At 42.5% G+C, this 27137-nt stretch overlaps 5 protein-coding genes and 1 long non-coding RNA gene across 8 annotated transcripts; 2 read left to right on the forward strand and 4 right to left on the reverse strand.

The window, feature by feature from the left end:
- Positions 1-741: 741 nt before the first annotated feature.
- LOC135673182 (receptor kinase-like protein Xa21) lies at positions 742-2883 on the forward strand. The gene is made up of 2 exons (XM_065181978.1): positions 742-2131; positions 2255-2883. The coding sequence occupies exons 1-2, from the start codon at positions 1099-1101 to the stop codon at positions 2641-2643; spliced, it is 1422 nt and encodes a 473-aa protein (XP_065038050.1). The 5' UTR covers positions 742-1098; the 3' UTR covers positions 2644-2883.
- Positions 2884-4424: 1541 nt separating this feature from the next.
- LOC135673180 (probable LRR receptor-like serine/threonine-protein kinase At3g47570) lies at positions 4425-8396 on the forward strand. The gene is made up of 2 exons (XM_065181976.1): positions 4425-7326; positions 7395-8396. Exons 1-2 carry the CDS (start codon positions 4497-4499, stop codon positions 7790-7792), a joined length of 3228 nt encoding a protein of 1075 aa, XP_065038048.1. The 5' UTR covers positions 4425-4496; the 3' UTR covers positions 7793-8396.
- On the reverse strand, positions 8098-11294 carry LOC135673183 (iron-sulfur assembly protein IscA, chloroplastic-like). Its single transcript, XM_065181979.1, has 3 exons — positions 11059-11294; positions 9048-9266; positions 8098-8395 (listed from the first exon to the last, which is right to left on the reverse strand). The coding sequence occupies exons 1-3, from the start codon at positions 11207-11209 to the stop codon at positions 8253-8255; spliced, it is 513 nt and encodes a 170-aa protein (XP_065038051.1). The 5' UTR covers positions 11210-11294; the 3' UTR covers positions 8098-8252.
- Positions 11295-12297: 1003 nt separating this feature from the next.
- On the reverse strand, positions 12298-16323 carry LOC135673184 (protein TWIN LOV 1-like). Of its 3 annotated transcripts, none has more exons than XM_065181981.1 (7): positions 15363-16323; positions 14892-15099; positions 14719-14783; positions 13766-13845; positions 13611-13666; positions 13457-13520; positions 12298-12517 (listed from the first exon to the last, which is right to left on the reverse strand). In XM_065181981.1, the coding sequence occupies exons 1-7, from the start codon at positions 15982-15984 to the stop codon at positions 12401-12403; spliced, it is 1212 nt and encodes a 403-aa protein (XP_065038053.1). In that variant the 5' UTR covers positions 15985-16323; the 3' UTR covers positions 12298-12400. The 3 variants fall into 3 exon arrangements, with proteins under 3 accessions (XP_065038053.1, XP_065038052.1, XP_065038054.1); XM_065181980.1 differs by lacking the exon at positions 12298-12517 and adding an exon at positions 12705-13041 and having other exon boundaries at positions 15363-16322; XM_065181982.1 differs by lacking the exon at positions 12298-12517 and adding an exon at positions 12818-13055 and having other exon boundaries at positions 15363-16322.
- Positions 16324-20290: 3967 nt separating this feature from the next.
- LOC135673186 (uncharacterized) lies at positions 20291-22119 on the reverse strand. The gene is made up of 2 exons (XM_065181983.1): positions 21432-22119; positions 20291-21115 (listed from the first exon to the last, which is right to left on the reverse strand). The coding sequence occupies exon 2, from the start codon at positions 20811-20813 to the stop codon at positions 20370-20372; it is 444 nt and encodes a 147-aa protein (XP_065038055.1). The 5' UTR covers positions 20814-21115; positions 21432-22119; the 3' UTR covers positions 20291-20369.
- Positions 22120-23085: 966 nt separating this feature from the next.
- LOC135673187 (uncharacterized) lies at positions 23086-25080 on the reverse strand. The gene is made up of 2 exons (XR_010513254.1): positions 23948-25080; positions 23086-23854 (listed from the first exon to the last, which is right to left on the reverse strand). It is a non-coding gene; the product is annotated as an uncharacterized LOC135673187 (long non-coding RNA).
- Between the last annotated feature and the right edge of the window lie 2057 nt (positions 25081-27137).

Below are 27137 nucleotides of genomic sequence, written 5' to 3' on the forward strand. Positions count from 1 at the left end.
GAAAACCCCTTCAATGTGAAGGGTAAAAACCACGGGGCAAACTAGAGATAATCCACTATGAGAATAATGAATATACAAATCTCAATCTCTTGCCCAAAACCCAAGCAACAACCACAAGAGAATAACTGGGATACAAGGATCACGTTACTGCCCACAATATCTAAAACCTCCCAAGTAATCACAGCAAGAGCCTACTGTAGATTTGATCTAACCTGAGATGAGAACACTGCTAGATGATTGTGAACAGTCTCTCTGCGTTGTCCTTGTCTTCTTCCCTTTCTTTCTCTTCCTCTTCTGCCTTGTTCTCCTTCTTCTCTTTGGAATCTCGTCGCTACGAAGATCTGCCTCGTTGCTGTCTTTTAATAGCTTTAATCTGTCTCTAAAACGCAGCCACCACACCCCTCTAATCTTAATTAGGGTTAGGTTAAGAGGGGGTGTGAGCTGTGGGCTGAATATGGGCCATCAGCCCAACATTTCTTAGATGCCTTGACCAACTGCACCCGCCTCAGGATATTGGATCTATCAATCAATCATCTGTCCGGCGTGTTGCCAAAATCCGTAGCCAATCTGTCCAAAACCCTGCAATGGTTAAAAATCCACGACAACCAAATAGCTGGATCCATTCCAACAGAGATCGGAAATCTCAGTAATTTGACCGTGATTACCATGTCCTCCAACCTTGTTGACGCCACCATTCCCGCAGCACTCGGAAGCCTTCGGAGGTTAATATAGATAGATTTGAGCGAGAATTACTTGGCGGGAGGAATCCCTGCCACCCTCGGAAACCTCAGTCAATTGACCTCTCTTCTTCTGTCCTCCAATGAACTGCGTGGATCCATACCTCCGAGTCTTGGAAAGTGCCCATTGGATACCTTGAACTTGGCATTCAACAAGTTAAGCGGTGGGGTGCCAAAAGAGATCTTTTACATCCTCAGTCTCACCAAACTCTTCGATATTTCACACAATTCATTGACAGGATCACTGCCGCCGGAAATTGGGAACCTGAGGAACATCCAAATTGTGGATGTCTCCAGCAATAGATTGTCGGGTGAAATTCCAGGCACCATTGCTCGATGTGAAGTCCTGCAGTACCTTCACATGCAAGGGAACTTTTTCCATGGGCACATTCCATCGTCATTTGGGCAGTTAAAAGGGCTTCGAGTGCTGGACATTTCAAGCAACGATTTATGGGGACGTATACCAGATTTTGTCGGGAGCTCTCGGAGCATGACTTACCTTAATCTCTCCTACAACAATCTGGACGGTGAAGTGCCAACGGATGGGATTTTCGGAAACGTGAGTGCTTTCTCAGTGTCGGGAAACATCAATCTTTGTGGGGGTGTTCCCCAACTTGGATTGCCCTCATGCTCCTCAAGGAAGAAGACTTCGTCTGTGAAGTTGATTGCGATCATCTCTGTTGCCGGAGGAATCTGTTGTGTCATCTTTCTGATTTCCTGTTTTGCTGCTCGTTACTGGCCATGCAAGTCGAGGACACACGACTCCGTCGCCGCTCGCAGCAAAGATCAACACCGGAAGGTCACTTTTGCTGAGCTAACCAAAGCAACCGATGGGTTTTCGCCTGCTAACCTTATTGGCACGGGAAGCTTCGGATCTGTGTACAGAGGCGTCGTGGATTGGGAAGACCACAAGGATGTGGCGGTGAAGGTACTCAACCTGCAGCAAAGAGGAGCTTCAAGAAGCTTCGTAGCTGAATGTGAAGCTTTGAGAAACACCAGGCATCGGAATCTCGTCAAGGCACTAACATCATGCTCGGGTGTTGATTTCGGAGGGAACGACTTCAAAGCTCTAGTGTTTGAGTTCTTACCGAATGGAAGCCTGGACGAGTGGCTTCATCCTCCCGAAAGAGACGAACAGGGTTCATCGAGAAGGCTAAGCCTTATGCAACGACTGAACATATCGATCGATGTGGCTTCCGCGTTGGGCTACCTTCATCACCATGGCCGCACCCCGATTGTTCACTGTGATGTTAAACCGAGCAATGTTCTTCTGGATCATGACATGGTTGCCCGTTTGGGTGACTTTGGATTAGCGAGGCTCCTGAACAAAGTTGCCGGCAAGTCATCGACCAACTCGGTGACGTTGAGAGGGTCGGTCGGTTATGCTGCTCCAGGTGTGTTTAGATTTCAATGATGCTTCTCATTTTGTTGATCTATATGCTCTTAGATTTGCTCACTATCAGAGAAGAAGTTGGCATGAATGAAGTAAGTTGTGATTCGTTCTGCATGCATTGCAGAGTATGGGATGGGCAATAAGGTCTCTACGGAAGGGGACGTGTACAGTTACGGAACACTCCTGCTAGAGATGTTCACCGGGAAGCGACCTACGGACGATGGCTTCAAGGAAGGTCTGAACCTTGGTCGATACGTTGAGGTGGCACTTTCCAAACGCGTAGTTGACATCATCGATCCCTACTTGTCATTGCAAGGGGGAGATGGGGAAGCACGTCACGCAAATCCAATGGCAAATGGATTAAGCACGAGAGCGGTAGAATGCGTTGCTTCGGTGCTTACAGTCGGCGTTTTATGTTCCAAGGAAGCACCTAAACAGCGAATGCATATGGAAGCGGTCGTAAGGGAATTGCACGACATCAGGGATGCGTTTCTGGGACTGCCTCTACTGTGACAGATTTGGACGGAGTGCCGATGAGATCATCTACTATTTTGCATTTATCAGACAATTCAGATTAGAAAATTAAGTCTTTTTTTTTATTTTCAAATCTTTAATAGATTTTGTCTTGATGATCGAAGTCAATTTTAGTGACCTATGGTCAACGTCACAACTCTGTAGAAGAAGGCCACCATTGTTGTATGTGTTGTCGATTCACCGGCAGCCTAGTTTGACAACTAAATTATAGTTTATTGACAACACCAGTATGAGCCTAACATAATATAATAATAATGTTTTGTTCAACTCCCATTGCATTGCAGACTACATTTCATGAAAATGAAGCTTCACCTATCATTGTGGAAAGTCAAATAAACTGGTCAATAGCTCCATAATTGACCTTATCCAATCAAGTCATCTGGCTAACGAGTGGCCTATACTTTTAAGAGATCGAAAAGTGAGTTAAATTTACTATTTTACCATTATCAAAAAAATTATAAAATATAAATCTCAAATATCTGGAATGGAATGGGAGATAATCTCTTGGTAAAATTTAAAAGTCTAAGAAAATATGATTTGATCCAAAAACCTAGCTATAATTTTGATGCCTTCCCATAAACCTAACGCTCCAATCATAATAGATTTCGAAGCTTGACATGGTTCTCTCCTCAACCACATAGGAGCATTTATTACGGTCTTAAGTAAGGTATGCAATATCGTATCGTATCGATGCTTCATGGCTCGATACGAAACCGGTGTACCGAGCGGTACACTAGGACGTATCGAACGATTTTATATATTTTCTTTTTTATTGTAGCATTTTAGCGTTGCTATAATGTAATACTATAGCACTGTAGCACGTTCCGTCCGATACCGGACGGTCCGCGTACCGATATACCTTCGAACCGATACGTACCACCTATATCGGATGGTACCATTCAGTACTGTATACCATGATCTTAAGAACGAATCTCGTTCCTGTAAGTTGATCAAGAGCCATAAATGAACCACTCTAACTTTAAATAAAAGTCAAATTTTACCTGAGAGTTCTTAAAATCTTATCTAACACTTTAAGAATGCCCCGGGTAGAATCAAATGTTTCATTGGGACTCTGGCAAATTGTATTATTTGACTTTGTTAAGAATAACATTTTATTAAGAATTATACATTAAATCGGAGACAACATTGAAGGTCCTCATCTCATTCACCCCTACACATCTTGGTCATTTGCTTACAAGAATACTGTCGTCGATCACTTTGGTCATTTGTTTCTTTTATTCTATAGCATAAATCGAATGAATGAATTTATGAAAATAGTTCATAGATCCAAGAATGTGACTGATAACTTCTCAAGAAATGAAGTCAAAATTTTTTTCGAGATCAAGCTTTTAGGAGAATGTATAGAGTGCACTATTTCGAAAGCAATGAAAATATTATCATGAATATTTTTATCTTTAATAATGTTAAATTATTCCTGAATAATGAGATTATTGATATGTTACTTGATTTGATTTGCAATAACTTTGGTGAGTAATTTGTATATGACATTACATAATGTAATAGTTCTAAAATCTTTAATCTAAACTACATATGTATGGCCTTAACTGTCCCACAGCGATGTCCTTGAAAAAGAACAAAAAAAAAGATAATCTTTTAAAGTCCACTCTGACGCCTTTATAGAATTCAATATTAAGATGATCTAACTTTAATAAAACCCATAATAGTCTTTTGAATAAGACTTTTGAATAAGACTTGTAATCTAATTTTTTCTTCCCGACAAACTACATCAAGAAAAAAAATTGTCCTGACAAGTAAACTTCGAGTTTTTTGTGTGCTAACTTTGAATTAGTATACATATAGATTTGCTGTGGATGATTTCTAAATTGTATCCGAGTGCGGGAGTTGGAAGAATCCTTTGCATGGAGCAAACACGACATGAGTGCTTCAGATCTGCATGGGTTCTTTGGCCATCCTCCTTCATGCTTTTGCTTCTCATGCTCTCTTCTTCTGCTGGCTCATCAGCTTCCCAGTTTGGAACTCCCACCGCTGAATCGACCACTGATCGTCTCTCGCTCCGCTCCTTCAAGACCCTCCTCTCCGACCCATCCGGAGCGTTGACCTCCTGGGACAACGCCTCCCTCCATTTCTGCCGGTGGCGAGGGGTCACGTGCCGCACCCACGGAGGTGAACCGAGGGTCACGAGCCTCGATTTGGAGTCCCTCCGGTTGGAGGGTAAACTATCTCCGTCCCTGGCTAACCTCACCTTCCTCAGGAGACTCCGCCTCGGTAGCAACAGCCTTGAGGGTTCCATCCCGCAGGGGCTCGGCTTTCTATCCCACCTTCGGACTCTCAATCTTAGCAACAATCAACTGGGTGGGATGATTCCCAATTCTCTGTTCCAGAACTGTTCGAGACTTCAAATCTTCAGCCTGAGTCATAACAACATGAATGGCACAATCCCACGCAATCTCAGCAACTGTTCGGAACTCCAAGTCATCGGTTTGGATCAGAACATGCTGCGAGGAGACATCCCCACCGATCTAGGCTCCCTTCCAAAGCTCCGGGAACTCGTCATGTGGAACAATCTCCTCGAAGGAGGCATTCCTCCTGAGATCGGGAATCTTGCAAGCTTAACAGGACTTTATCTAGGCGGCAACCAACTCACCGGCGCTATTCCTGCTGCGGTAGGGAACCTCTCCTCTCTTGCCCATCTTGATCTGTCAAACAGTACTCTTGTAGGAGCCATCCCTGCCGCAATATGGAACCTCACCTCTCTTCGTCAGCTTGTGCTGTGGAGTAATAAGCTCACAGGAGCCATCCCATCCGACATAGGCAATCTTGTTAGCTTGACCACACTCTTTCTTCATTACAACCAACTCACTGGCACTATCCCATCCGAGATTGGGAACCTAGTGAATCTGACCGTATGTGTTTTGGGTGGCAACCGCCTGGTTGGCACCATTCCCAAGAGTTTGGGCTCCTTGCATAGTTTAGATGCATTGATTCTGGGTAGCAATGGGCTACAAGCAAGGAATGCTGCCGAGTGGAGTTTCTTGGACTCCTTGGCCAACTGCACCCACCTTAGAATCCTAGATATATCGAAAAATGATCTAAGTGGCATGCTGCCAAAATCCATAGCCAATTTGTCTAGATCTCTGGAAGAGCTAGACATCGGAGGCAACCAGATAGCAGGAAGCATCGCTGAAGAGATTGGGAATCTTATTAGCTTGACCAAAATCACGATGTGGTACAACCTTCTCGGCGGTGCTATTCCTGCAACGCTGGGAAGGCCTTCGGGTTTAGGAAGAGTAAACTTGGGAGGAAACCATTTGGTGGGAGAAATCCCTGCAACCCTCGGGAACCTTACTAGATTAAACATTCTTGTTCTTGCCACCAATGACCTGCATGGATCCATACCTCCGAGCCTTGGAAAGTGCCCATTAAATATCTTGAATCTTGATTCCAACAGGTTAAATGGTACGGTGCCCGTACAGATCTTTGACATCCCCAATCTCACCAAACTCAATATTTCGCGCAATTTATTAACAGGAGTCCTGCCTTCGGAGATTGGGAGTTTGAGAAACACCCAAAGTATCGATGCGTCCGATAATAGATTATCCGGTAGATTGCCCAGCGGAATTGCTGGATGCCAGGTCCTGGAAATCCTTTGCATTGGAGGGAACTATTTCCAGGGACCCATTCCTTCGTCGTTTAGCCAGTTGAAGGGGCTTCGAGTGCTGGACATTTCAAGCAATGATTTATCGGGGCATATACCAGATTTCCTTGGGAGCTTTAACATGACGTATCTCAATCTCTCCTACAACAATTTGGACGGTGAAGTGCCAAAAGATGGGATTTTTGCAAATGCAAGTGCATTCTCGGTGGTGGGGAACAGTAAACTTTGCGGGGGTATTCCAGAACTTAGATTGCCATCATGCCCTTCCGAGGAAAAATCTTCTTCTGCTAAGCTAATTGCCATCGTCTCTGTTGTCGGAGGAATCTTGTGCGTCACCTTTCTGATCTCCGTGTCGGTTGCTTGTTATCGATTACGCAAGCCAAGCAGGCTTTCTTCTGTTACCTCACGCATCGAAGAGCAGCACAGGAGGGTCTCTTTTGCTGAGCTGCTCAGAGCGACAAATGAATTTTCGCCTGCTAATCTGATTGGCAAGGGAAGCTTCGGATCTGTCTACAGAGGAATCATGGATTGGGAAGACCACAAGGAAGTGGCGGTGAAGGTACTCAACCTGCAGCAAACAGGGGCTGTGAGAAGCTTCATGGCCGAATGCGAAGCTCTGAGAAACGTCAGGCATCGGAATCTCGTCAAGATACTGACATCGTGCTCAGGTGTTGATTTCGGAGGGAATGACTTCAAAGCTCTAGTGTTTGAGTTCTTACCCAGTGGAAGTCTGGACGAGTGGCTTCATCCTCCAGAAAGAGACGAACGGGGTTCGTCGAGAATGCTAAGCCTCGGGCAGAGATTGAACATATCCATTGATGTGGCTTCTGCGTTGGATTATCTTCATCACCATGTTCCGACCCCCCCGATTGTGCATTGTGATCTCAAACCGAGCAACGTGCTTTTGGACGATGACATGGTGGCACATGTGGGTGACTTCGGATTGGCGAGGTTCGTGGGCAAGTCATCCCAGAGATCGACGAACTCGATCACGTTGAAAGGGTCCATCGGCTACGCTGCTCCAGGTGTGTTTCTTAGCTTTTCCTTTGGATAATTTACCACTGGAGATTGATGAACGATGTGCATGTCACAGAGTATGGGATGGGACACAAGGTTTCAGTGCAAGGTGATGTGTACAGTTACGGAATGCTCCTGCTGGAGATGTTTACTGCAAAGCGACCTACTGATGATGGGTTCAAGGAAGGTCTGAATCTTCATCGCTACGTTGAGAGGGCACTTCCAAAACATGTTGTCGAGATCATAGACCCAAACTTGTTACTGGGAGGGGGAGAAGAAGAAGCATGCCGTTCAAATCCATCGGCAAATGAATCAAGCATGAGAGCAGTAGTAGAGTGCATTGCTTCGGTGCTCAGAGTTGGCGTGTCGTGTTCCAAAGGATCACCAAAAGAGCGAATGCAAATGGAGGATGTCATAAGGGAACTTCATGACATCAAGGATGCATTTCTTGGATCGACTCTATTGCGGGCGTAGAGATGATATCAACGTTTGATAAATATTAAGATTATAATTTCTGTACCGCATATAAATTATGAACTTTTATAATCTTCCCCTCATAACTATTTTGACTTCTTTCATAGTGTTAGCATCTCAATATATTATTTGTTCTTCCAACAAAAAGAAAATGCAAGATAGAAAGTTGAAACATCTTCCAGGCTAAGCCTTTTGAGTATACAACATATTTCATGTAATCCTTTTGCCTCATAATTAGAGTTTTTTTTTTTTTGACTTGTAAATCGATTCTTTTTAAGCCACAGCATGTCTTGAATCTGAACCGATAAATGTCAACTCACAGCGAATTATCTTGAGGAGAAAAGTCAAAGCAGAAAGACGAGAGATATAGAGAGGATTAGTAAAAGTCGTGCTCCTATGTCAAGTTTATAGATGCTTTTATCAGAGCAACTGCATGCTGTGGGGAGTCGGTCATGTGATCTTACATTTCAGCGGCAAAGGATTTGCCACAGCCACAAGTTTGTGTTGCATTCGGGTTCTTAAATGAGAAGCCTCCACCTATGAGTGCATCACTGAAGTCGAGCTGCATGCCGTACACAAAGAGTAGGCTCTTGGGATCACAAACTGCAAACTCAAAACCGAAAGTAGAAATTAGATTATTTAATATGTGATTGGCCATTTTATTTGACACAACAACACATTAATTCTGATTCTTATAATTTGTACTACTATTGAAAGATACAAATATGCTAAGATTACTCATTATCATTAAAAGATTTTTCGATTTTTTAACTTTCCCATAAGATCCATCTCCAACAGCGCAAAGAAATCATCAGTTACAACCCCACTAAAAAGCCTTTTCTCCTCCGTTAATATTGCTAGAATATTGCTTGATCATATTAAGAACTAAATGCAGCTTTGGTATGAATTTATAGACTTTGCTGAGAGAGTGTCATAAGGATTTGAGGTCCACTAGTTTGCATAAACTAAAAGAATCTTACTTGCTGAATGTAAAAATTTTCAGTTTTCAGTTCCATATATGTCCAGATAAAACGAAATTAAAAAAAAAAAACCTAATGAATGACCTACTCAGAATTCAGGTTATTCTAATAATACTCCAAATAAATTCCTAAGAAAAGAAGAAAGTTAAAATCATATTTATGCATGAAATAGATTTATGCGACGATGGATCTATCTGGTTGTTTATTGGGTTTCTCTCAACAGTTTAATCAGTGCTGATTAAGATCCTAAGGGAAGGAGAAAGGAAGAAACATACCAATCACAAAACCATTGTATTCTATCACTGAGTCATCAGGTCGTGTGTTGGCACGGTTTTCAAACTCCATAGTGTATGACATGCCAGAGCATCCACCTTGCTTCACTCCAATTCTCAAGCACAGATCTTCATTACGTTCAGATCTCATTTTACTCAGATGGTTTATTGCTTTTTCAGTTAATGAAATTGCAGGGGCAAAGCTACCAGATGATGGAGCTGCTGTATCATTTAAGTGCAACGATAAGAAGGTGATTCTTAGCACAACAAATAAAAGAAAACATTGTTCAATATGACTAAAAAATTAGGAATCCAAAACCCAATAAAAGAAAATGGCAGAAATAAAATCCAAAACATATTCTGGACATTTGAACTGAGAATGTCATCAACAAAGAAATTTTGATATGTAGAAAATATCTTACAAAATAGCCATTTATGCAGTGAATTATAATTAAGATAGAAGATAGATTAAGGTTTAGTATATAACTGTCAGATGGTTGCATCATAATGACATGTCCGATGTTGCAATAGTGGTCCAGTAAAGCTGAGTTGACAATATTTCATTCATAAAATATGGACAACCAAACATGGAGTTTGCATGTCTTTTCTTCTAAGTTGACAAATTCATTAATGAGGAAATATAAACCAAGTCATTCATATTGTTCCAATTAAATCAAACATAAAGGTCCATATGAATGTGGATGCAAGTGTTGTAGCAAAAATCATATGATGTTTAGATTGGAGATATGTTTTCTTTTGTTTGTTAGAACATAGAACAAGATTGTTACATCTGATTGTGGCTCTAAAACTAATTAATAAGAGAACTGGAACGAAAGATTTCATGGAGACAGCAAGGTTATCTGCTTGTTGTGTCTCTTTAAAGCAAATGTTGAAACTAGTAAGAGTTGTAGTCAGGAAATTTCTTTATGGCATTCATGTTATTGGAAGAAACCCCTGGGTGCATCAGTAAACAATCTTTCAAGCGGAGGATGAATATTAGGAAATTTGCATCATAAAACACCAAAAAGAGAAAAAGGGAGAAGGACAACATGCATCATAAACATACGGCAGTGCAGAATCTTATTCTTTGGAATTCATGCAGCCTGACTCTTCATGTTCAATCTGAAAAATGAGTCCCCTTGAACCCAATATTGTTATTCCCAAGTTTGCCTTTGCCTAACTCAGTAAATGCATACAGAGTAGCTCAAAGAAGGATATTGTGCAGAAAACATTACATAAAGAAACAGAGTTAAAGAGAACGGAGTTTTCATATATACATGATCCAAATGGCTCCTCGAAAACAAGCAACACCCTATTACATTATGAAATGGAGTTAAAGAGAGCCAAGTTTCTCATTTATAAATGATCCAAATGACTACTCCAAGAAAAGCAACATTATGGTTAGTAGATCTTATGCAGATTAGCATAAGATCAAATCCAGGATGATACATGTTCAGTGACCAATTTTACTATCAGGGTTCATATTTTGAGAGATCTTATTCCTATTTTAGTAGCATTTCATTGGCTTATGAGATTAGTTTACCTCCTATAATTCCTATGTATAAAAATGTTCGTCAGGCCATCAGACCATTTTTTTTATGCAATTAATTCAGAGATGGTTTAGTAGTAATCTCTTCCCTTCTGTTCTTCGAATTAGTGGAAACCCCAATTGGAGGGTAACAGACTGTCAAATAAGTGTTTTCCGAAAGTCGAGATAACAATTGGAGAGTTATCTCAAACCTTTAAAAATTCCATCGACCTCAGAACCAAAGGTCTAGAAAACCCTAAAATTTTCCGGCTTCAGATCAAAAAGACAATACAAACTTTTTCTTCCAGATCAACAGAGAGATAATCAAGCTAAGATTTGTGGTTACAACCGTAAATTACTGGACAAACATCAAAAAGGGAAAGTTTTTCCATGCGATCAGATGATTCATAAGGGGAAAGGAACAGAGAATAACAGATCAACTGACAAAAGAACTATTCAATTTGTAGAATCAAAGACAACCAATACCTGAAGTAGCCGACAAACGAATGCGAGTTAGATTCCTGCGATTGAGATCGCGGGGTAACCTGACGGAGGAACGAAGGGCGGCGGTGTTGCGGGACTCTGTGCAGCGCAGGTGGCATAGGAGCTGGCCAGGGATTCCGGCGGAGAGCGCCATCGGAGAGAGCGAGAGGCGGCGGAGTCGGGCGAGGAAAGTATTATTTTTCCGGAGATTTCGGAGAAAAAAAAAGGCTTTAGAAATACGCGGTCGTGTTTGGCGTGGCTTTATTGTTATTTATTTATATCGATCCTTATACAAATTAGAAATAGCGTATTTAGGTTTATAAATCGTAATACATGATATTAAAACACCTAAATCAACTATGAATAACACTATACAATAACAACAACAATAAAATCATAAATCTTAACTATTTATATTTAACTAAATAAATATTTTAATATCATTAACATATGTAAAAATTATATATTTAATTAAATTTAAGATACTTAAATATTTTTTTCATACCATTAATATTAATTATTTTATCTTTTTAAATATTTTTTCTCATCTTATTTTGTATTAAAATGATTTCTAATTATTTATAAATAAAAATATTTTTATATATTTTTTATAACTCAACGTATTTATCTCAATATTCTTATTTCGATAGTATAAATTATATATATATATATATAATTATTTAACACTCGGATTCATAAAACATGATTAATATCATAACTATCTTATGAATAAAACTATCTAGCTTGAAATAAATAAATAAATAAATAAATATATATATATATATATAATATAAAGTAATCTTAATAATCTTACCATCATAAAGAATTTTAAAAGAATATTAATAATAAAAATGAGTCAAAATAACAAATATACATTAAATTTATACGTAAGGATATATAAATTGTGTATTTATTGTATTTAATTTATTCCGTCACCCAAAGCAGGACAGCCTCAATTCTGGTTCGGTGGGCCCGCTGATTGCTAATACGATCTTCCATCTCTTCTGGCCGCAGACTTGGATGATATTTGTGTGTCATTCTCCCAATCCACACTTGACGTCTCTTGATTGATGGCTTGGTGGAAATAATTTAGTGCCTCCTTTAGATATTTTCTAAGAAGGAAAGGAAAATTAGAAAAGAAGGGGTGTTTCAGCTTTGGATTGGCTCTCTAGGAGTTTGGGTCGATGCGATTCATCCCATTAGCTACCAACTTGTCGGCTTTAAATTTGGGATTGGTACGACTAATCTAAATTGACAAATGATCAGATTCAATGTGTTTAACATGTTTCAAATCAGTCTATCGATTACATCATACGAGTCTCATAAATAGATTGATCCACAGTGATTAGAACATTTGGCCCAACACGACTGTGTTACTCTGCACCAAAACAATGTGTTGACAACCCTCTATCAACAATCTGTGTTTGTCGAGGAGATACGGGTACGGTTGACCTCCTAAACCCTGGAAAGTGGCTGCATCTTTAGACTGATTGGCATGGGATTATGCAACATCAATCATCCATATTGAAGACGTTAGAGTTATGAAGTACAAAGAGTAATAGCATGCATGAAGAGAGTTTCCTGGAGCTGATACCTCCAAAGAGATGCTTCACAGATGATCAGAAAAATCAATGATAGACCACAACATATGAGCACAACTCGTAACTTGCCGAGCTTTTTACTTTCTAATGTGCAGCGCAGCACTGCTAATGAACTTTTTTTCATTGAAACAGTAATTTCATATGGACAGGAACAGAACCACTGAGTGTAAACTAAAGAGAATTAGATCTAGCAAAACATATTATGCCTGTGAAATGGAAACTAATAATCCTACGAAGATGGCCTTGAAGGGCCTGCGCACAATGACAAACTCCTCACTGCAACCTTCACTGCACCCACAACACCAAGCTGTCTCATATGTGGGCTCAAACCAAGGCCATCACTCTTTGTGTTCTCATCGATCTGAACATTAACATAAAATGCTACCTGCAAATGCGGAACTATAACGTTTTAATGTAGATCTTAATTCTTTTCTTGCCTCTTATATGGTAAGAGAGACCAAACTATAATCAAGTAAAGCCAAGTAATTCACCAACATGGTTATTAGCCTTATGGTTATTGGCACGGTGTGTACAGGTGGAGGGAAGTGACTCTTCATGAGTGAGGTGGCAACGTCGCATAAGACAGGAACAACAGACTCAGAATAAACCCAAGTTAAAAGAATATTACTCTACAGTTTAGTTTCAGTGACGAGAATGAGGAAGGGGTGATGCACTAGTTAATAAGTTCTACATCTCCTCCCAGATGCAAGCATGCAAGAATTCCAAAGGGTAAAGTTCACAGTAGAATACTAGAAAAATAAAAATCAAACAAAGAGGATGCTTGATTATTAATTGCATACCTTGCCAGATGCATTCCGCACAGGTGACACGTGAAGTAGATTCCAAAACAAGCTTCCGTCTTTCCTGAAAAAGTGGCATCACAGTGTTGCTATCTATGCGTAAAATGAAATTATAAATCCTGTAGCATTCATCCATCAAGTTGTCAAAAGGCACCTGTAGTTCAGGAGACGTACTGTACAAGCACACTCGACCTGAATGCTTTGCCTTATCTATAACAACAAATAAGAAGTGTTAGGATGTGCATTGTGGATACACGCGGGAGGCTCAAGTTTAATAAGATCCATAAGATGATGGTCACTAGTATCTACCTGATGTAACACCTCAACTTCTGTATCAGGTCCATTCAAGAACTCATAGTTGTGTCCCAATATCTCATGTCTTGAGTAACCTATAAGATAAAGGCAATTGTTTAAAAGATGTGCCCAATCTACCATTCGGGTAAAATGTTGGGTTTTATCATACTGAGAAAAAATCGCATACAGAAGCACATAGACTGACCACGGAACCAGACAAAAGATGGCACTAAGCAATTAAGTTGACTAGCTGTTAATGCAACATGGGATAATTACTAGTGACAGCTATGCGTCTTATATTCCTATTCTGCTGCACAAGAATCTAACCAAGCAGCAAAAACACAGTTTAAGTGCATAAGTTGACATATGATTGCTGGCAGATATGGAAGTAGCTACTGAATGGATGCAATATGATCTTTTGACAAACCTTCCAAAGGCCATGAGGTTGTGGTCTGAAAATTTGTTGGTCAAACAGCATGTCAAAGACATGCCAACCATCTTTAAGGAGTAACCTAACAAGACAAGCTAGTTAATTGCATTTCATTCTCAGGCATGCTTATCATGCTTTGATTTTTAATGCACAAGGTTCTCCAAAAGCTCCAAGTCATACCACAGGATCCACTTCAACATTTAACTTTACTTCAAATCAAATTTTGTTTATCTACCTCAATTACAGGTAAGTTGATCCTCAGGGAAAGAGGCAGATACTTAGTAGCCCGGTCATTGCACTTGACACTTACTAGGTAGGAAATCTACTTCAATCAAAGGTGGAAAATTGCACAAGATAAAGTAAGAGGAAAAGTCATTGAAACCAGTGATACGATATTGGCAAACACATGGGACTATAGGAGAACTCTGAATTCTCAAAAGGATGTTGGATTAAAACACTGCATTTAAATTGTAATAATTATCATCCAGCATTCGTCAATAAAATGTAACTATCATAAAAGAATGTAGGTTTACAGCACCTGTCAAACTTAGGAATTCATCGCTGGCGTAAACAATGGGCATGTCAGGTAACTGGGGATCAGTCCTGCAAGAAATTAATTGATTTCCCTATTAGCATAGCAACAAGTAAATCCCCAAGCTCCGCCAGATTGCTAAGCTAAAACAATATCAGCAGGAATGTGTAACAACTCACAGTACAAAGCTCTGTTTGATTCTACCAAGAGATAAAATAAGGGATGAACTGAGTGGGGAGATGCCAGCCAATCTGCTTCTCTGGCTGCTGACCACTCTGCCTGTAAGCTTGCTATACTGAGTCAGAGCTGACAGGATGCTGTTGGCAGCATCTGAGGCCCTCTCTTTCTCTTGCTCGCTCGCTTCACGTGATTCTTCAGCCTCCAATCCTGCAGGGAGCAATTGGCACAACATTATACCAATCTGGTTTCTGATAAGATTTGCCCGTCAGACCACTCAGGCCTCCAACACTGTCATTTGAGATTCGATAACATAAGAACAAGCAAAAAATGCAGTAAGTGAAGCACAACAATGTCAAGCGATGAATCTTCAATTGGTCGGTGACGGAACAAAAATTCAACTAAAATAGATTAATTTGAGAGGAATTAAACTAATTCTTAATTATTATCATGAAAAAGGAATCAGAATTCACCTCTATTGTCGACATCCACAAACAAATCCGCAGCAAGATTACACCCTAAATCGCAGTCGGAGCGCACCTCGTTCCGGCACGCCCCAAACAACCTCCCTCTAGCTCCTCCACATCTAGCCTCCGACAACGACCTAGATCGCCTCGGGATCGGCACCTGGACCGCCACAAAGTGCGCCACCCTCCCGTCGTCCACCCCAAACACCGGGAAAAGATGGAATAGTATCCAATGCGGCGTTCCGTCCTTCCGGTAATTAAGCAAGCTGATCTGGAGCGTCCGCTCCTCCCGTATCGCCTCGCGGATCTCCAACACCGACCGCCGGTTAGTGGCAGGGCCCTGGAACATCCGGCCGTTCCGGCCGAGGACCTCCTCACGGGAGTATCCGGACATGGCGAGGAACCCGTGGCTGGCGAAGACGATGGGGTGGCCTGCGACACCCGGGTCCGTGATCAGGAAGCAGCCCTGGATCTCGTCGAGGGCCTCCGCGATCCAATCGGAGTAACGGGCGGTGAGCGACTGGTCGATGAGGCGGCGTGAGCATCCCGCCATGACCTCCGCCACCGCCGATGGTGGCGATGTGTTCTCGGCCCGACGCCCGATCGACGGAATCGTCAGCGCCACCATACGCGCCGCCGCGGCGGAGATCGCTTCTTTCACCTCATAACATACTACCAAAACGGAGGAGTACCGAATTGCCGCTTCAAATAAGAGATCAGATGAGAGAAGGGTTTGTGATCATTATTCGCTATAGACAAAGGTGAGACGGGGAGGGGAAAAAAAATCTTTGGGAAATGGTGGGATAAATTTTTATGTTAATACGTTGCTTGAAAAAATTAGTGGACGGAAAGGCCAAAAAACTAAAAAGAAAAGAAAGCAAATAGAAGCGATCGGCGAAGAGGAGAGACGAGAGGAGGAGAACACGCAGATTTGTGTGTGTGTGGGTTTTCTGTAATATCGAGTCGAGTTTGTGATTTGGTATATATATATATATATATATATATATATATATATATATATATATATATGTGTGTGTGTGATTAACGTATAAAAAAGCAAGGAAGGAAGGATGAGTGGATGAGTACAGACGTGGCGAGTGGCTGTTTCCATGTGGTGACAGCGACGTTATCCGTAATAATTGCGCCGGCCGCGTTCCGCCGGGAGTTGATGACGCGGATACAAGAGAGAATACGAGAAGTGGTGGAGGATTAACAACCCCAAACCTACCCTCGTGCTTATTGGAACGATTAATGGGCCCCATGAGGTGGATATCGGGTTGGAGCTGACTCTGGAAGTTCCGCAAAAACACGAATCGCAAGTGTTGTCCGATTGGTTGTTGTTGCGGAACCCGTGGGTCCCGGCCGTGTTGCCAAATAGGAAGATGAGATTTCCTGGCTGGCGACACGGCCGAGACAGGTGAGCTAGGCCGAACCGAAAACGAACCGCGGCGGGTTCAGGTTGGACCGGTTCGCCGCAACCGTTATGGTAATTATCGGATGGTGACTGGGCAACAACTGTACACGTGTGCAGTTCGGAGCGGACCAACTTGGAATCCACATCGTCCACTCGAGATGAACGGCCAAGAAACCGAGGAGACCGGAGTGTTTCGTCGACCGATGCCGCCTATTGGTCGGTGGCTGGTGAGCCCCACGGTTGGAATCAATGGTGCAGAGGGCCCATTTCTTGTGTTTCGTATCTGGGTCAAGACACAAGCGCCACACAGTTCACGTGCGGAACACTCGGTGTCCTCCGCTCCCCCACGTTTGTGGTCGGAGTTGAGCTGCACGCTGACCTCCTTTCCATCCCAATTGTCTTGATATTATTATTATTATTTACTTTTCCCTTTTATATTTCTTTTAATTCTCTGGGAAAAGTGCATAGGTATATTTATAATCATATGGTCATATAAATGTCACTCGGATTAAACAACGTATCTTAAGTACACGGAAATCTTCCAAGTGGTCGAGCGTGTAATGGGTTTGATGGGTTGGGCCGCATCGGTGCATGTTCGGCATCATTTGTGGGTCGGAACAGCCCATTAGACCAAATCAGGTGGAGTGTTGGTGTCGATTCTTCCACGACGTTGTCAATAGGTCACCCTGCCGTATCGAATTCTCCTTCACGAAGTACAAATATTATTCTCAGCTCACGAAGTACAAAAGATATTATATTTCTAAAGAAAAGTCAAAAGGTATGAGTATGTAAAAATACTATAATTAATGAATTAGAAGATTGACTCATTCTTCTGACAAGTGTTGCGTTAGCTATATTGTTCGAAAAATATTTTAGAGATTATAATAAATAAGAATATTATTTCGAGCTAAAAAGGAACACAAATATCGCCCAACTTGTTGTTGTAGTCAATCCGGCGGTCAATGTCACAACTTCTACTGGATTCGGACGCACCAACTAATAGCCAATTCACCATCGAGTCATATCAAAAACCAGTGAATAGTAGGCAGCGTTTCACGTGGAAGTCAAAGTCATCAGCTCCTTTTCATCTACAAGTGGGGCGTCACTATCATGACATCATATCGCACCTCGAAGCGTATAAATACGGATGGGGTTCGTCCCAATAACAGTTGACGTGTTTACAATATGACTCGGTATTTCCAAGGAGTAATTAATTATCTTTATTTTCGTGGTTTGTGCCGACGGAGTCATGTCGACCGCCGTGACGGGGTATTAAATTGTGGGTGACATTAACGAGGCGCGATCGCTGGTCTCTATCACATTAGTCTCCACGACGACGATGAATATATTATAATGTAGCAATTTTAGGGTATTAGTAACACAGCTGTCCGCTTAATTGATTAAGACTTTACTGATTTATCATCATATTTTAATATTAAATTTAATGAAACTATCCTCTGAATCTCTCATTCTTTCATCTCATATGAATATTTTATATAAATAAATCTTTTTTACTATGAAATTTGAGAGGCTCAAGAGAAGGTTAATTAGATGCCAAGCATCTTTGTTTGTCTTCAATCTCTTAAGCCTATTTGGACCCCTTACTTCTCCTGACGAATACTTCGCCGTGATTCATATCATCGGCGTCAGTTGTTCAGGCAACCGAAACAAAGAAAAGAAAAGGCCGATTATGCCTGAGAAAAAGAGAGTGTTTATTTGATGCAACATATGTGGTACACAGCATCCATGGGAGGAAGCAATCACACGGAACGTATGCTATTATTTTGCGTTGATTTGTGAGGCCGGCTCCTGGCAGAGGAACAAGGCCCAGAAGCCGCCGAGGCAGACCGCGGCCGCCATGCTCCACACCATGACCGCCACGGGCCGCGGCATGATGGCCGCCACCTTGTAGGAGAACAACAGGGTGAGGAGCGTGGCGAGACACCATACTGCGGCCTTCAGCCGTGGCCGGTCCGCCGCGGTGCCTCCCTCCAAGCACCGAACGCAGCGCAGCAGGAGCAGGAGGTCGGCGTAGGCGATGACCACGAAGGCCACGGCCGAGGGGTCGTCCCTCGAGCGGTACACGGCCGTGACGGAGCTGTATGTCAGGACGGCAAGTCCCAGGGTGGATAACCGGGCGTCGGCATCGTGGTCCGTGTTGGCGGTGGACGATGGTGTGTCGAGGGGGGTTGCGCTAAGCTGCTGGGAATCTCGGTCTCTCCTCTGCAAAGCCAAACGACAAGCTACAATCGTAGGCTACATGAACTAATAAAGAGAGCCTCCTCATTCCTTCAAGTCTTTCGTGTCACAATTCTTTAAGGGTCCGTTCTGACGTGCGCCTGTGGGAGTTTGGCCGTCCGTTAGCTTGTTTGACGCGCAAGAACCCATGACTTGGTCGGACACGTCTGCCTTTAGTCTCGTCCTCTCTCAGAACATATTAAAATCATACCCGATAATACTAATATTCATTTTTTGTCATTTTTATTATACTTAATAACTAAAGTTATTCGATATAACGTAATCAAAGTTAAGTTATGGCCGACAAAATTAAGTTTCAAAAAGTATTTTTATGGGTAGAGAGATTTGACTGAACTCTTGATTCCTATACTCCTTAACTAATATGAAATTAAATAATTCATAATCAAAATGTACGGTTCGAAAACGAATTTGTTCGGCTTAAATGATGACTTTCGTTTTCTTTATTTTAATTGATGATGGCTTTTTCGGGCTTGAAGGATAACTTTTTTTTATTTTAATTGATGATAGACTTTTTCGGGAGCGAATTTGTTCGGATTGAATGACGACTTTCGTTTTCTTTGTTTTAATTGATGGTGACTTTTATTTTCTTTATTTTAGTTGATGCTCCCTTTTCTTTTATTATTTTATAAATACCTTTCTCGAAGGTGCGAGTGCGAAAAAGACAGAGAGGCAAAGGGATAAGGCAAGAGAAGAGTGTTCGACCTGATCCTCCGTTATGATGACAAGAAATATTTATGAGATTATAAAAGATATCATCGAAAAACTAAAAAAATAATAAATATTTTTCCAAAAAAAGCACAAAAATAGAAGCTTATTCAGAAAATCGTATGAGAGTTTGTTATTCCCATATTATCCATTTAAATTAGGTTAATATACCCATTAATTAAATTTAAGATATTTGGTTCAGTTAGCTTGCGAATCACCATTTCTTGCTGAAGACTTGTAGGAGTAGTTCGAAGTCGCGGAGAAGATGATGTTTTTTCTTTCATTCTTTATTTTCCATTTTTTTTCTTCCGATTCTTAGTCTTTGCACCTTCTAAATTATTTTTGAATTATAATGAGAGGGAGAGGGAGAGGGAGAGGGAGAGGGAGGAAACGATGTGGCTAATCACCAACCGAAAGCCGACGCATAAAGCTTAATTATTATTTATTAATAACCTTTAAAAAGCAGTGCTTTAGTTCGGAGGATGTGCTTCCACGTAGCAGATATTTGGGTGCGAAACTTGGTGGAGAGAGATTTTTGTTTGGGTAATGGTGAAGCTCATATAAGTAGCTGGGAAACTTCGATAATAGCAAGCTATTAAGTATACATAGAAGAGATACATAGTGCGTATAACACACTAATTCGAGGATGGTTTGGCGTCGGCGGACAGATCAACTGGCACACGGTAATTCGAGGACGGTTTGCCGTCGGCGGACAGATCAACTGGCTCACGGTAGATAAAGAAGGCCCAAAACCCACCACCGGCGGTTGCGGCCGCCATGCAGTACACGATCGCAGCGACGGGCCAGGGCATGATGGCGGCGACCTTGTGGGCGAACATGCCCGTGAGCAGCGTGGCAAGGAACCACACGGCGGCCTTCAACCCACCCCGGTTGCTCTCGGTAGACCTTTCGAACTTGCGAAGGCACCAGAACAGGAGGAGCAGGTCAACGTAGGCGACGACCACAAACCCGACCGCCCATGGGTCGTCGACGGAGCGGTACACCGCCGCGGCCGAGTTGTATGTCAGGAACGCCAAGCCGAGCGCCGGAAGCCACTGCGAGTCGTTTGCTCTATCCATCGTCGACAAAGCGCATCAGGCTGCCATAACACTAGCGAAACGCGTGACGTCAGCTAACACCGCATCACCCGATCCTCGCAATGTTTCGGTATTCCGCTATATAACACTCTGGCAGCCTTGACAAAGTCGCTCAACGATAATGGTATCAATTTTATTGCCGAAGTTGCGTTGCAGCTACGCAAAAGTTGTCAGCCTCACGTGTCGTGTCAGGGCTGCATTATTGAGGCACTAAAATTCAAAACTACCCCTTCACGAATTGACGGGGCATCCGATGCCATTTGTCGGGCAGACTGACCCGTTTCCTACATTAAAAATACAAGGCATCATCAAAATTAAGAAAAATAATAAACTTCATTATCGTTACCTAACAAAAAAATAATCTCAACTACCATAAATTGAAAAAGTAAACACTATCATAATTTTGGACGCTCAAACGAGAAACATATGGATGTAATTAATTACTTGGAACGCATGATTTCAGGGATTAGGAAGAAAAAAAATAATTTTGAGTAAAAAAGGGTTTATTTCAAATACTTCGTCGATGGCAGGAGAACAGAGCGAAAGGACATAAAACTATGCATACTTTAATGAGATAGACAGACTGAAGGGGAAACACACCTAACCAAAAAAATATCGCAATCGATGGTGCGCCATCACGTTAGCGTGACTTTCGGCGTCGGAATTGGATGCCTTATTGACGAAGCAATCGGTTTGAATATTCTGCTTTGTCGTTAGATCTGACCTGACAAACCCGATTCCCGGTGATCCGCGTGATGGGCGTGCGTCAACTTCACCGCCTCGGCGATGTTGCTCCCGGCGGCGGATCAGCGATCGAGAGGCGTGATGGACGTGCGTCAACATCACGGCCTGGCGGACGGTGCCGGCCATCGCTTGATCCGATCATGAATCTCATCGCACGGACACAAACGGGAAGGGGATACGGGCGAGAGGGCTTTGAGGAGGCCGATGCGAGATGGCTTCTGGGAGACAAAAGATCACGAAGAGGGAGAACGGACACGGGGGCTGTGAGAGAGGAATGGTCGTCGGCGGAGGTGTGGGCTACCGTATTCGTTTACCCCGTGGCCTTGCCCCCCTTGGCGTGCCGGCCATCGGTTGCTCCCGGCGGACGGATCCGTCGATGAATCTCATCGCACGGACACAAACGGGAAGGGGATTTGGGCGAGAGGGCTTTGGGGAGAGGCCGATGCGTGATGGCTTCTGGGAGACAAAAGATCAGGAAGCGGGAGGACGTACAAGGGGGATGTGAGAGAGGAATAGTCGTAGGCGGAGGTGTGGGCTACCGTGTTCGTTTACCCCGTGGCCTTGCCGCCCCCCCCCCCCCCCCCCCCTTCGCGTGCCGGCCATCTGGAACACTCGGACGAGATACGAGTCGAGGCCGGAAGTGGAGGGAGCAGATGAAGAGGACGGTGATGGCAGAACGCTGTGCAGAGGATGCGCACCTGCCTCGGTGGCTTTAGTAACGGTGCCGCTGTGTGTGAACGTTGATCTAGTGATGAGGACCAACGGAACTCGATCTAATTATCTTGGCGCCCAAGTAATCCCATGGCATAAGAAGCAGCGCATATCAATCGTAGGAATCGTGTTCAATATTTCTTTGTCCTTCTTGTAAATAACCCTATAAACTATTCATTTGCGTGTTGGAATTGGAGAGAGAGAGAGAGAGGGGAAGCACAGGCGCTTCTCCACCCTCAATTCAGTTCCGTGTTGTAGTTGGAGAGAGAGAGAGAAAGAGACGATAGACGAGGAAACGAAAAGGCAAGGCCCTCGGTTTGGTTTGTCGATGGTGACAATGGCACCGGAGCTCTGTGATTCTTGCAATTTATAGCCTAAAACGAAGAGGGCGGGTGGCAAAACTTTATTGTGGAAACCGACGACGGACAAGTTGGCGTCGTCGCTTTCGGCTGCGTATATCACACGGAAGTAGCGGTGAGCAAAGAAAACAGAAGCAACCGCAGGACAAGTGCAGTGATGAAGCCCACCAATAAGCCTGTGCTAAGTTCTCTGTGGCCCGCAAGCCACTCCGTTGACCCCAACAGACCGCTTTGGAAGGATCCATTGATCGATGGCATTCGGAGGATGAGGAATCCGATATAAGCCTGTTCGATACAGTGTTCATAATATACATATATGCACAAATAATGTACTATGTCCCTTTTTGTCGCTTTAAAATGGTATTTGTGATTTTTTTTAATTTTTTTGTAAACTTTTCATATACAATATTTGATTAAAACACGATTTTAGAAAAAATAAATGACCTTAATTATGTTAAAATTAAATGGAATGTATCGAACACCAAATAATTTGATGCTGTCACAACAGATGTAGCCACGTCGTACAAATAATGGGCCGGCAAGATTGTCCACCGGCCTGGTCGATCAAAATCCCTCTCTCTTTCTATACTTGGGGTGGTGGGAGAACGATTCAATATATGTGATGTGCTTCGGATGATTACATGCATCACACCATAATGAAGCCTTCGTCATTTTGGAATCATAAATATCCCTTTGAAATAAATGTAATTCCGCAGTTCTCATCTCCTAATAAATCAGGAACGAAACTAGTGCAAGATTTTTGTCTTCAAAGCCTCTCTAACAAAGCCTCGGCTGAATCCTGCGCCAGCACTCGACTACGCGGCAGCCCACACGACGTTCGCTGCCTTCCGCCAACTCTCAGCCAAAGCAGACGTCAACCTTTCCGTTCCCGTGGCCGCCGTTACTGGTATCTCGAGCTCTCGGCGTGAAACCTTGCGCCTTGACGAAGCACGCGACGGCGAGAACCACACAAGGGAAGGCAAGCACCACAACAGGCTTCTTCGTGGCGGCGTCGTGCGTGAGGGGGATGACGTGAAGGGAGCCACCCACGCCCAGGCACAGCCTGGTCACGAAGCAATCCAACGCCACGGCGATCATCAGTAGCGCCGTCGCCACGGCCACCGCGTTGGCTGCTGTCTCCCAACAGCCTCCACAGGGGCCGCCATCCACCATCTTCTTCTTCATCTTTGCTTCGATCTCTATGATGTTCTAATAACGAAAAGGAAACTAAATGTAGATAAAGAATAGTAGTGTATATAAGAATTATTTCTCCTTTCAGTTTTTACTAAAATAAACACATACAAACAAAGATCAACTTCTGACGGCAAATTAAGGCATCTTCTGTTTTCGTTTGTACGCAAATATAACAGTTCGTCGTTGAGAAGGTCACGTTTTGTTTGGAGGGGCGAGCATCGAAGGATGGATGGCAACAGCAATGAAATGGAACGATATGGGCGTGGTGAAAGCAAAACGAGGAGCGCCGGTCGTATGCAAGAGAGGTTTTTGAGGAATCCGCAAAAGATTAGGATTAGGGTCACAGAGGTCCCGTTCATCCACTAAAACGTGGCTGCACATCCACCAGAGAAATCAAAGGATTGGGATCAGATAAAACCAGTAAAACAATGCATCCAGGCAGCGGTAACGTTACTGTCATAAGGATAATACATGACTACGTTCGATTCGGAGGAAAGGCTCATCGCGTTTACAAGTCGGAAAATGTGGAGCAGATGTCCATTAACGGGTGCTTAACCAAATGACCATTATATTTGCAGCCTGACAAAACCGCAACCAAATGTTGTACGTCATACTCACATGTAGAACGTTCAAATCACATCCTTCCAATTCCAGAGAGAGGACCAGCACGAGAAATAGACATAAGACACTGTAATTACAGGAGGGCACGACGACTGCGTTGTACGACTTTTTGCGGCTCAGAATGGCCAGACATCTCCGTGGTTCTTCCAGATGGGAGGTAGAGATGATTTAGAAGGAGGCAACCGGGAGTGCGGCGATGACATGGAAGGTAGCTGCAGTGACGAGGACTGCACGGGGGATCAGCAACGCCTTCTTCGCGGCGTTGCCAGACTTCACGACGATCGACAGCCCCACACTCGTCAAGAAGCTCACCCAAACGATGCGGTGGGGATTGTTGGATGACGGAACGTTGACCAGTAGCATGAGGTCGCCGGCGACGATAGCCAGCATCAATACGTGTACCAGCTCACCGAGGAGCCCGAGGTCCCGGTGGCACTCTGCAGCGGCGACGCCTGATTCGATATCCATCCTGCTCGTGCTGGAATATGGCTTGTGGGAGTGGTGGTGTACGGGCTATTGTGGAGTTCGCTTCAGCCTAGAGGAGATTTGTAGGATGCTACTCTTAGTAACTAAGTCCGTCGCTTGCGAATATATTTATATTTTAAATATGTATTTCGAGAATAGGATTAAAATGAATGCGTAGTTGTAAAATATTTTGAGTGTTTAATAAATAATAGATAAAAAATATATTTTAAATATGTATTGCTTAAGTGATGTTTGATAAAATTATATTTCAAAAGTTCATTAAATATTTATTATATGACAAATTTATCAATCTAATTTTTTAATATTATTTTAAAATAAATATAAATATTTTATTTAAATTAATAAGTAATAAATAAAATTATATATACATACATACATACATACATACATACATACATATACACATAATCTCACAAAAAAATTTGTATGACCTAAATAAATAACAAATAAAAATCGTAATCATATAAATGCAATAAATCATATCATTATATTAAAATAAATTACTAATTAAGTTGGCAACTATTTGATCATGCAAATTATTCATATCATGTGATATATTTCTATTAGATTTTGTACTGCCTTCATTTACATCATTAGAATCATCAATTACAATAACGAAACGAGTATCATTAATGGTATTTCTTACGTAGTTGTCTAAAGTCATCGTCACAATCATAATTTGCACTTGCTTTTTTTTTTTAATGGATAGCTTGGCATATTCTTCAATATTTTTTTATTTCTTTTTTAATGCACGGAAGGCTTGCTCAATTTTTGAATATAGCTAAAGATGAGCATGATTGAACGCTTCTTGAAAACTGACTTCTTTGTATGGCCCTAAATAACCCATTGGATTAGGATATCCAGCATCTACCAAATAATATTTACCTGTAGGAATAATATAATATAATAAATACATAAAATACATTCAACATTATCATCCTAAACTATTAGTAACGAACTTGGATGAGGACGAGGAAAATGTAAATCGTGTCATCCGAAGGCTTCATGTAAAATGCGAGTATCGTGAACAATGTCGTCCCAACCAGCCCAAACATATATAAATTATACATTGCTAATATATTTTGAGTTGGAATTTTCTATACACATGAACCAATGCAATAGAAGTATTTATTAAGTATTATTGTTGCTTTAATACCGTTGATCAAAGAGTTAACATGGTCTGACTCGCATAGGGGTAGGTGAGGTGGTCCAAGTGGGTAGATGAGGTGGTAAGTGGACTCCTGAAGCACCGTTGGCTTACGACGATTGACTCATAATCCTCTCGAGGTACGGCTTGTCTGTTGGAGGGAGTTCGGGATTGTCCCGAGGGGCGCCCTGGTCTTGTCTAGAAGCGCTTAACATCACTCTGAGATGCTCCTTAAATGCACTTGGGCCTTACACAAGTGGTCAACAACGGGAGATGTCCCGATTCGACTCCTTTGATGCTTAAGTCATTAAAGTAAGTGAATGAGATTTAGTAGAGCTCAAAAGAGCTAAGATAGAGCCCGTTTGCATTTGTTTGGCTTGAGGTCTTGTGTCTTATATCTGAGCAGTCAATAGCGTGAGGGAAACGATGGTTATGGTGTCCTTTACCTTATCAAAGGATTATTGATAGCGGTAATTGATGAATGTGTCTTCTGAAGGAAGGATGGTGTCAGGGAAGGATGCTTGTGATGATATGCTTTGCTATGGTTCTTAGCCTGTCCAGGATAGGCAAGGGATGACATCCTACACCATTTGTCTGGAGGGTAAGGTTAGGGAAGCTGTACCATATCGTTGGGATTCAATATGTGTATGTAGGCCTCCCGTAGCTCTACGTAGGTGCCTTCCTTAGGTCATGTGGTGAGGCGAGTTAGCAATTGTATTATTTTTCCTATCATTTGTCCCCTTCAAAAGGTGTGCTTCGGGGCTTCAATAGGGGTTTCGAGGCATGTCGTTTACATGGTCCTGCCCCATTTGAGTGTGTTGAGCTACGAGGGTTGCCTGGTAGTAGCTTCGTGATTCTCATGATGGTTTCTCCCGAGTGTTAATATCGGGTTCATCCGTTGTAGCGGGTTTTTGTCGATGATCGTTGTGATGGGTCTAGGGTCTGTCATGGTAAATCGTGTCTCGACCATCGTAGCAGGAGTAGGGATCCGTCATGACGAATTTTGCCTCGACCACCATAGCGAGAGTAGGGATCTGCCACGAT

Source organism: Musa acuminata, chromosome BXJ1-5, assembly GCF_036884655.1.
Source record: "Musa acuminata AAA Group cultivar baxijiao chromosome BXJ1-5, Cavendish_Baxijiao_AAA, whole genome shotgun sequence".
NCBI lineage: Eukaryota > Viridiplantae > Streptophyta > Magnoliopsida > Zingiberales > Musaceae > Musa > Musa acuminata.

Coding starts and splice junctions, on each gene's coding strand:
- LOC135673182 (XM_065181978.1), top strand. CDS start 1,099: ATGCAAGGGAACTTTTTCCATGGGCACATTCCATCGTCATTTGGGCAG. Junction 2,132..2,254: donor GGTCGGTTATGCTGCTCCAG/GTGTGTTTAGAT, acceptor CATGCATTGCAG/AGTATGGGATGGGCAATAAG.
- LOC135673184 (XM_065181980.1), bottom strand. CDS start 15,984: ATGGTGGCGCTGACGATTCCGTCGATCGGGCGTCGGGCCGAGAACACA. Junction 14,784..14,891: donor ATCAAACAGAGCTTTGTACT/GTGAGTTGTTAC, acceptor AATTTCTTGCAG/GACTGATCCCCAGTTACCTG. Junction 13,667..13,765: donor AAGTTGAGGTGTTACATCAG/GTAGATACTAGT, acceptor TTGTTGTTATAG/ATAAGGCAAAGCATTCAGGT.
- LOC135673186 (XM_065181983.1), bottom strand. CDS start 20,813: ATGGATAGAGCAAACGACTCGCAGTGGCTTCCGGCGCTCGGCTTGGCG.
- LOC135673180 (XM_065181976.1), top strand. CDS start 4,497: ATGATTTCTAAATTGTATCCGAGTGCGGGAGTTGGAAGAATCCTTTGC. Junction 7,327..7,394: donor CATCGGCTACGCTGCTCCAG/GTGTGTTTCTTA, acceptor TGCATGTCACAG/AGTATGGGATGGGACACAAG.
- LOC135673183 (XM_065181979.1), bottom strand. CDS start 11,209: ATGGCGCTCTCCGCCGGAATCCCTGGCCAGCTCCTATGCCACCTGCGC. Junction 9,267..11,058: donor TCGTTTGTCGGCTACTTCAG/GTATTGGTTGTC, acceptor TAAATGATACAG/CAGCTCCATCATCTGGTAGC. Junction 8,396..9,047: donor ATACAATGGTTTTGTGATTG/GTATGTTTCTTC, acceptor TTGAGTTTGCAG/TTTGTGATCCCAAGAGCCTA.